Source organism: Cannabis sativa, chromosome 5, assembly GCF_029168945.1.
Source record: "Cannabis sativa cultivar Pink pepper isolate KNU-18-1 chromosome 5, ASM2916894v1, whole genome shotgun sequence".
Classification (NCBI taxonomy): Eukaryota; Viridiplantae; Streptophyta; class Magnoliopsida; order Rosales; family Cannabaceae; genus Cannabis; species Cannabis sativa.
In genome coordinates this window covers 26,140,730-26,150,585 of record NC_083605.1, presented here as the reverse complement: position 1 = coordinate 26,150,585, position 9,856 = coordinate 26,140,730, and the positions used below count along the sequence as shown (strand labels likewise).

Below are 9,856 nucleotides of genomic sequence, written 5' to 3'. Positions count from 1 at the left end.
TCAAGGGAGTTATAAATTTAAGCTACAACTTACTCGAAGTGGGTCCCATGGACGCAACTCAAGCTCCAAAAATTGACGATTGGCCTTTGGAGCCAATTTCACTGTTAAATCATCAACGATCGAAAATAGCTTACATGTATTTTTTTTTTTAATATTTTTGGAATATTATTATTATTATTTTAATAGGACCTCTTTCCCTATAAAAGGAGAGTTCTTCTAGCTCATTTTTTCATTTAGAAAAGTACCTATAAGGTCAGAGCATCTCTCTCTAATTTCTCTCACTAGAAATTAGATCTTTCACACTTAGCCAATTTTCTTGTAATCTCATGAGAAATAAAAACTCGGAGTAGACGTAGCTTCATTACCATTGTGACATGGAGAGTGAACTACTGTACAACTTGTGCCTCTCTAAATGATTTACTTATACTCATTATTTATCTCGCCAATCTAGCGAGTTGGTATTGGTGACTTTTTAACGCCAACAAAATATATTATTAACACACACACATATATATATATATAAAAATGTTAAGCAAATAATAATAAAATATTTTTAACTCAATGAATAGTTATCTCTACATTTAGCTAAGTATTATTTATTGATACAAAAATCATGTAAAAGTTTAGCTCACTTGATGGAAGCTTAATTTTATCATGTTTTCTCTATATTTAAGATTGAGTTATTTTAGCTCATCTATTAAGAGTGTTAAAGTGTAATAAAATGTAATGAGTAAAAAGAGAATAATATAAAATTTAGAGTGCTTCTACAATGAATTGGCACATTCTCTTTATGTTTTCGATATCCAAATAATTTTAATTTTTTTATATAACAATGTACTATGTAATTATTTAACATATTCTTCTGCAAAGTTTTGAAAAGTTCTAATTTACAATATAAAAAGTAGGTTAAAAATAGGTATATAGCCCATAATATCCTCATCTTCCAAGATCGTATTAACGATTATGGTAGGAAAAAACTTAGCTAGATGTGATATAAAGATAGATCTTAGCAAATATTATGACACAATGGACTAGGGATTCCTTGAAGATCTTCTTAAAGCCTACTACTTTCCTAGCCGATTTGTTAATTGGATAATGACTTGCTTGAAAGGCTCTTCTTATTCAATTATGATGAATGGAAGATTGCAAGGTAAATTTCAACGGGCCAAGGGATTAAGACAAGGAGATCTGATCTCCCCTCTTCTATTTATTCTGATAATGGAATATTTAACTAGAAGACTGAAGTAGAATCTCAAGAGGGAACATTTAGATTTCATCCTATGTGCAAAAACTTACAACTTACAAGCTTATGCTTTGCTGATGATCTTATGTTATTTTGCAAGGGAACAGTTCAATATGTGAGGCACTTAAAAAATAATTTGGATGATTTCACTAATGCTTCAAGGCTGCAAGCTAACAAATCTGAATCCCAAATATTTCTAGTTAGGATCTCGAATTCTACAAGAGAATCTATATTGCTTGAGATGCAATTTAAGGAAGCTAGATTTCCTTTCAAGTATTTGGGAGTCTCGCTAAGACCTACCAAGTGGAAGTTGGAAGATTGTGATGTTATCTTGAGGAAAATAAAACTAAAAATTCACACCTGGGCTTTTAGGCATTTATCGTTTGCTGGGGGAGTCCAATTGATCCATTTAGTTCTTTTAGGCTTAGGGAACTATTGGATAAGCATTTTTCTGCTTCCACAGAGTGTTATTAAAGAAGTTGAGAAACTTTGCAGAGGATTTCTTTAGGGTTGTAATGGGAACAAGAGTAAGGTACACTTGACTCTTTGGGGGAAAGTTTGTCTTCCTAAGATGTTTGGAGGTCTGGGGTTTCGAGAGAGCCCTCTGTGGAACAAAGAAGTTTTTGCTAACTATATTTGGGCTATAATGGAGAAGCATGTCTTGTTATGGGTTAAATGTGTTAGTTCAATATATCTCAAAGGAGCCAATTTCTAGAATTATAATTTGAAGCAGGATTCGAGCTGGTATTGGAGAAAATTGTCATTTGAGGCAAACTTGTTGCATAGGCAATATAATTGTTGCAGGAAGTTTTGGTAAATTTAGAGCTGCAAAACCCTATAACAGTCTTATTCAACAGCCTCTTATTAGTTATTAGAGAAATGTTTGGTGTCGGCTAAGTGTTCTTAAACATAGATTTATTTTTTGGCAAGTTTTGAACTCTCATCTCTTTACTAGTGACTAGCTGGTCAAGTTCTGCATCTCTGTTGAAACTTTAAATTGTCTTGTTTGTAATTTAGCAAAAGAAAGTCATGCTAATTTATTCTTTGAATGTACTTTGTCTGATCAAGTGATTCAGATGTTGTTCAGTTGGTTGGGGTCTTTCTCTTAGCCTCAAGTGTTTGAAAGCTAGAACGTCTGGATCTGCAACACTAGGAAAGGCTTGGTTGCTGTAGTTATAAATTGTTTGATGGTTGCAATAGTGTATGAGATATGGAAAAATCGAAATCCATGTGTTTGAAGGTTGTCCTAGATCAGCTTAGTTGATGGTTGCTAAGGTTCAAAAGAAGATGTCTTATAGATTGCTTAATGTTGCTAGAGGGAAGTTGAATACTAATAATCAACATTTTTTGCTTAAAATGTATAGTTTATTAAGAAGTTAATGGCTAGAGCTGGTTTGTTGTAAAGCTTGGTTGGTTTTTGTTTTTTTGGTTGTATTTGTAGTTGTTCTGTGATAATAAAAAGCTCCTTTGCTTGATAAGAAAATAAAGGTTAAAATAGTTTATTTCAGGTGTACATAATAAAGAAGGCAAACATACAACAGACTGTTTAAAATTCCATTTTCGAAGCGTTAAATTTTTTTGAATGTATAAAAAATTAAATTGTCCAAATCAAAAGGAGAGTACTATAAAAGTTTCCAAAAATTTATCATGCATAAGATAAACTTTCTATTATTTTTTGCAAGAATCATATAGTAAAATTTCTATTGAAATAATAATCAAAATATTGTAACCAAACAAAATAATACCAATAATAAAGAAGAATCCTGTTCATTCCATTAATTTCTCAACCACCAAAATGACCAACTTCCTTCAGCAAAACAACACACGAAAACATTCAACTCATGTCATCATTCTTCTGAAGACTAAGGTAAAACAATAACTAGTAATAGTTGTGTACGTCACAATCCCGAAAACCCCCCACCATACAAGGCTGACGGGGTAGGGTCGCACGTGTCACATGCCCAAGCTTTTCGTCTGATTCACCAATTGTTCTAGCCTAACTTGGCATTGGCAAGGAGTACTTAAGCTCGTGCTTTCATGGCGAGACTGATGATGGGTCTAGCACGTGCTGTGAGTTCTCTGAAAGCCGAAATCCCCAAATAGACCCTGAGCCATTAGAGAGAGAAGCCAAAATGGGTTACGTTGTATCCTTTTGGAGCGAAATGACCAACAATGTCTCGTTCCAATGAGAAAAAGATAAAGAGGAAAAAGTAAACAACAAATATCTCTCCATGATCGTTCCAATAAAACTACTATGATTTGATGACAATAAAAATACCAGTGCAGAAAAGGGGAGACAAATTAAAAAAAAAAAAAAAAAGACTTCAGATTCTTTTCAGCTAGAAACAAAAACTTCACAAGGAAAAAATAAATGTATGAAAAATATGATAAAAATTAGGGATAGGCTACATTCAATCTAATCTAATTGAACCCAATTCAATCCAATTACAAAAAAATTAAATATCTAATTACAATTAGATTGAATTGATGTTAAAGTTAGATTTTACTCGGTTTGGATTATTAGATGTCATTAAAAAAAAAAAAAACCGTCCCCATCCAATTATATTTATATATATTAAAATAATATTTATATTTATTTATGTATAATAAATAATATATATTTTAATTATATTTTTAGTGAAATTTGTGTTAAATTTATAACATTTGATTATTTTGTATAATTGTTTTCATGATATATTTTTTCTATTTTATTATTGGTAAAGTTATTTTACTTATTTTAAACTTTTAGTTGCATTACATAGAGTATTAAATTTAAATAAAAGATGATATTTAATTTTTTTTTACCTATTTTTTTTTATATTTTTAAATTAATATTAAAATTTAAATATGTAATTAGATATCCATTCAAAAAACCCATCCAATTCAATTACTTTAGATTGGATTTTTAGGTGTAATTGGATCGGATAGAATGATAATTTTCTAAATTCAATTACTATTTGGATTGGATGAAAAGAAAAAAATTAGATTGGATCGGATGCCCAACCCTAATAAAATCATAATAAGCAAAGATCAAAAGTTGGTATTTCATAATCTTTTCTTTCATTCTTTTTTTTTTTCTTTTTTTCTTTTTTTTTTTTTTTTTTTTGGTTTGGTTCTAGACTAAAACGGAATTACCTCAACAAAAAATGATAACTTTAACTGGTTTTAGAAAATGAAAAATGAAAATGTCAGAAGCTTTGGAGAATCACATGACAAACAAGTTAAGGATATGAACTGAGCTTAACAAAAGTGAGAGCATGAGTTTAGTGATATGCGGACATACCATGGCATCGTTGATTGCATAAGCCACGCAGTAGTGCTCCTGGTAATCATCAGTTCCAATACAAAAATCACGTAAGAAAAACAAAAAATAAATAAATAAAAATCGAAACCCCATGCTATGTGTATGACCCATCAACATTACATTATAACAAACTTTTAAGGAAGCCCAGGTCAGCTCCACTTCTACATCATATGAAGATGTATTTATGTACAGTTATTTAAATTTAAAAATACGATACAAATTTTAGATCAAATAAATAGCATGTGTGACATAAATCACCACTTAAAGGAGGCATAAAAATCAGAGTAATAGTATTGTTGAGAGAGTTAAAAAATATTGTGAAGAGATAGTATATTAGACTCTGACAGTGTCACTTAGTTTTGGTTCGGTTAATGAATTGTACCTTGTTCACAATTAGTTTGTTTGGTTCCCTAGCTTAACCTATTTAAGCTTTTGTTTGTATTGTATATTTATTCTATAATCAATAAAAAAAATATATTTTTCACAGTAGTTAAAACTTAAACAGGTATGATTCGTAAGTGTGTGACCTATACATGTGCATGCTTAGTGCAAATAACAGGGAAACAGCTTTCAAGGACAACTAATATAAATCTATGTCAAATTGATATTAATTAAGATTTGTTAGGGTTGACTTGCCTGCATCATGTGCCATTCTTCAAATTCATCAAACAGTTCTAGCCGTTCAATCCTAATCAACACAAGATCACTGATAAGAATCTTTCTCCAAATATGTAAGAGCAATTGTGAGCTTCATACTAAGAAGTTAGAAAGCAAGAGCACAAAGATGCACAGTAAGAGAAACTTAAGAGCTTTAAAAGAGGATTTATACCATACTATATCACAACTGCAGTTTATCTACAACTGTAGACTGCATTTAAAGGAAAGAGAGGGAGGGAGGGGGAGCTGAATAAAACCAAAATCAGGTAATAAACTTATAATAGAGCTGTCATTTTCATGTAAAGATTAACCTAGAACCACCCCACCCGCCTTTCTTATTTACCCTTTAAACCAGATGCAACTGCAAAGTAGATGCAAAGCGGGGGGACTCTCATTGTGATCTTCTTATGGTGATAAATGTTGTTATCAACTCAGCAAGCCAGCATGACATAAATGTGTAAACTGGCGACTCTTCTAAGACTTGTAGTAGTTGTAAACACCTCTCAAGATGGTCCGTCACAAATTTCACAATTTTCAAGGACAAGGATAACAAGTAGCAACACAAATTAACACCCAAACTTTTGAGCATTTAAACACTACCAAACTAGTGTAATTAATTCAAGTCAATTATGACAATTCACAATTGAATAATCCGTCATAACTTCACTAACACTTCAGAGCATAGGACATACCTACGTCTTTCTTGAGCTTCGATAAAAGTACTATAAACTTTTAGCATGTCCCAAGCAACAGCCCTCTGCAATAACCTCATGTTGAACATGATGCCAGTATTAAAAATGGGATCACCAAAATATTGAAATGAAGAACTTTTATTTCCAGATATTAAAATCATGGAACACCTACCTGCCATCCATTGTCAAGAAAAAGTTTTTCCTTTGCTTGTAACGTTGGTGTGGCATATAAACCCAGGAGTCCGCAGCCCCGGCTCTGAATGAAATCATTTTTAAGAACCAAAAGAAAAAGAAAAAGAGAAGTCTTTAAGACTCGAATAGGAAACAAGGAAATCCAGAGAAAGACTACTAACAAATGAAAACAACAATGATCGTGACAACAAGAAAGAAACAGACCTCCAAATTCTTAATCATCTGTTGCCCAAAAGCATCGTCCGGATGAATCTATTGTAATAAGATGTGAAAGGATCCTAGTTCAGCAATTGACTTAAAAAAATTAAATCAACCTTGAAACTTATCTGTCTTACACAGTCAAAGAAAACACCAAATAATAATAATAGGTAGGCGTGAAAAGGCACATTACCTGTTCATACAAGAAAAATATTGCTGTAGAAAATGTTTTTGATGCCCAACCAACTACAGCGCTACTTGAATCTGGATCCAAGTATATCAAAACGCATTCTGCTATTATAAAAGTCGGCAAGCTGATAAAAATATTAGAATGAAGAAATTTAATCCTCCTCCACGATAAATGAAGATAATAAGAAGTCTCTTTCCTTCTCTTTTTCAAGCGAAAATAGGTATGACATCTAACATGCTTAAGATCAGGATGTTTCAAGAAACAATAAGCAAAAGGTTCATTTTCCTACTGTCTCCCTTTTTTCATGAACTCATTTCCTACATTTTTCACATACCCGTTGTTGTTCTAAGTAATAATGACTCTAACACACATACCTGGGATCCATATCAGCCAATACTATGATGTCATCTAACTTGTTTACGTCACGCAAATCCACTGGGAGTAGTTTATAGTTATCACTAAGTACTTCCCCTTTATCTGAAAAGTAACAGATACCCCAATAGAAATTTTATCACTTGCATAAACATTAAGTTAAACACATTAATCTATCAATTATTAAAACATCAAATTTTCATAATCAACAAAATTTCTAGTATAAATATTTAAAAATTTACATAATCAATAAAAATATTAGCATAATGCAAAAAAGAGTTGCAAGGCCATTTTATACGGAAGGCAAGTGTTTAAAATGTTGTTTCTTACTGCAGTTCCTTAACACTCTAAATTCAAACATTGTTAAATCAAAGAGAAATCTCAAAGTATAGAAATCTGAACATATACATCCATACTCAGCATTCTCGGTATGGAATTTCATATATCTTATTCAAAAAAACCATGAACAGCATGAAATAGAGAAGAAAGCTATACGTTATAGTTAAAATTCTTTCCAGGGAGTAACTTTGAATGTAACTTGAGGTTCATCTACCTTGTGAAATGGATGCAGATGGATTAATTTTGTTCCTCAACTGACTGCAACTCTCTATAAGTGCAGCTTTCTTACTAGTAACCTATAAAATAAAAAGATTTAAAGGTGAGCAAATGACAAAAGATGCATAAAATTTATCTGTCCCTCTTTTAAGAGAAAGCATTAAATTTAACCCTCTTGGTCAAAAACAGTTGGAATTAGTTACAGAAATTTCTATAAGCAATTCATGCTAATACATTATAAGCTTACGTAGACATAATGCTTCCTCATATCAAAAAGAAAAGAAACTGCATTTGATAACAAATTCCTAGTAGTAATGAAGGTTTAAAATGTTCCTCACCTCCTTAAAATCCACTTCCACATATAAATGTGGGGCTTTCCCTTCATCCTGGCAAAGAGAACGAAGAAAAAATTCAATACAATCCTATACATGTAATATGTATATCTATGCATGTGTTGTCCTCGGAAACTAGTGATGAAACACTGGAAGACAATTTAAACCATTTGGGCATTTAAAGACTGAAAAATTAAACAAAACTAACTGAGCCAAAATATTTACAAGTAATTTCTTACATCTACCAACTTAAAATAAGTACAAGAAAGGAACATCTGAAACTGAAAGTACTGACTCTATCACATTAATAATAATGATGATGATGACTCAGAAACACCTGCAATTGAAAAAACGTAGTATCAAAACCAGCTCCAAGTGATAATATCTGCTTCTTTGTTTGAACCTTTTCATCCCCATTACTCTCAGTGTCCAGAAATTGAAAAAGAAGCTGTCGAAGAGCAGCCCAACGCGCAAAGTAGCCTTGATATATACAAAGCAGGAAAGACGATTAACCCATCACTAATCAAATACACACAAATATAATCTTAAAACGAAGAAGCTAAAGCTTAATTGTTGTTTACCACGATTAATTATGGGAGATCTCCTCACGGGTCTCCTTACAAATAAATGGATATAGTCATCCTTCATGTACCCTTTTTTAACGCAGGACCTTTTCAGCCATACAAATTGAAAGTCAGTACTCTTTAGTCTGGAAATGAAAATGTTTTCTTTGGAAGCAAACAGCAGATAAAGATACAAAGAAACTAACAATTTGCTGGCGGAAGCGTCGTCGTTGGTGGCTTGAACAGCAGCTCTGTTGCTACGCGAATCAGCCATCTCCGCCATTGTTTTCCCAACAATCTGAGGCAACACTCCAATCAGGCTTTCCTCTTTCTCTGCCTTTACAAAAATTAGCGTAGTTTTTAGGTCATTTACAGCAAAATCCTCCTCGCACTCCTGTCGCCTTCTAACTCCACCCCTTCAAATTACTTTCAAATTCTCTATTTTATCTCATCAAACTTTTTACCTCTTTACAATTAATACTAGTTAAAGTTTAATTTTTTTTTTATTATTTAGATTGTATCTAAAGGTATGATTATGCTTAATATTTGTGATATTATATTTGGTTAGTAAAATATAATTAGGTATGTATGAGTCATAACAAAATAATACTTATTATTTACTTATAGAAAATTAAGAAGAACAAAAAATAGTGTTGTCGAGTGAATTTCGCAACACCAAAAAGTATTATTTAATTGACAAAAAAGAGAATTATTTGGGAAATGACAAGTGCGAGTATTCAACCTAAAATGGCGAGTACTCGACTGGGAATGCAAGAACAAACAACAAGGCTGGAAAAAGTAAACAAGACAATGAATTATAGTGGTTCAGTCAGATTTCGTTCTGCTTAGTCCACTGTCGCAAAGGATTCGTAGGTGCATTTTCATGGTGGATCACCCCTTTATATACAAAGTAGGTGTCCAATCGGTTACATGAGGATCACATTCATTGTTAATTCATTATTTACACATTGAATTGCAATAACTAAACTCAAACAACGTTAACATTAATAAATACGTGACAGTTACTAAGTTCATCAACGTATGCGTCTTCCGCATCTGCGAGTTGACTGTTCATGTTCCGTTTGTTGAGTTCGCAGGATCGCCAGTACGTTTGGAACGTCTGCGTCCTTAGGTAATCGCCCCTTGTAGACGTCGCATATTGGAGTTGGTAAAGTCTGGACATGCGAATTGGTCTGTCAGGGCTATTGGGTCGTTGGGACCAAACTGCATCATAGGGAGTTGGTCTCTATACTTGTCGCGGAGATATAGAGGGGACACTCGCACATGTTCTGACATATGCGAGTTGGATCTACCCTGCATGATGAGAATTATGGTTACGCGGTGCGACTTAAGTCATACTTACAGTATCTCGCTGGTTTTATCCTGAGCGAGGTCTAAACTTCGAGAAGTCTCTCACGGACATTCAGCCTACATTGGAAATTTGAATACACGTGTCCTTTAAAGAGGAGTCTGGTCTCGAGTTTCTAGGTGAGAGAAATCTCACTATAACACATGCCCCTAGTTTCGCGACGTGACAAGAGCGGTCACTGAGGGAAAC

General features: G+C 32.9%; 1 protein-coding gene across 1 annotated transcript; it reads right to left on the bottom strand.

Moving 5' to 3' along the window:
- Positions 1 to 894: 894 nt before the first annotated feature.
- LOC115717323 (leucine carboxyl methyltransferase 1 homolog) lies at positions 895 to 8,743 on the bottom strand. The gene is made up of 13 exons (XM_030646295.2): positions 8,505 to 8,743; positions 8,317 to 8,405; positions 8,073 to 8,215; positions 7,742 to 7,789; positions 7,402 to 7,483; positions 6,851 to 6,953; positions 6,480 to 6,600; positions 6,293 to 6,340; positions 6,069 to 6,152; positions 5,897 to 5,961; positions 5,184 to 5,235; positions 4,527 to 4,565; positions 895 to 3,349 (listed from the first exon to the last, which is right to left on the bottom strand). The coding sequence occupies exons 1-13, from the start codon at positions 8,579 to 8,581 to the stop codon at positions 3,302 to 3,304; spliced, it is 999 nt and encodes a 332-aa protein (XP_030502155.2). The 5' UTR covers positions 8,582 to 8,743; the 3' UTR covers positions 895 to 3,301.
- Between the last annotated feature and the right edge of the window lie 1,113 nt (positions 8,744 to 9,856).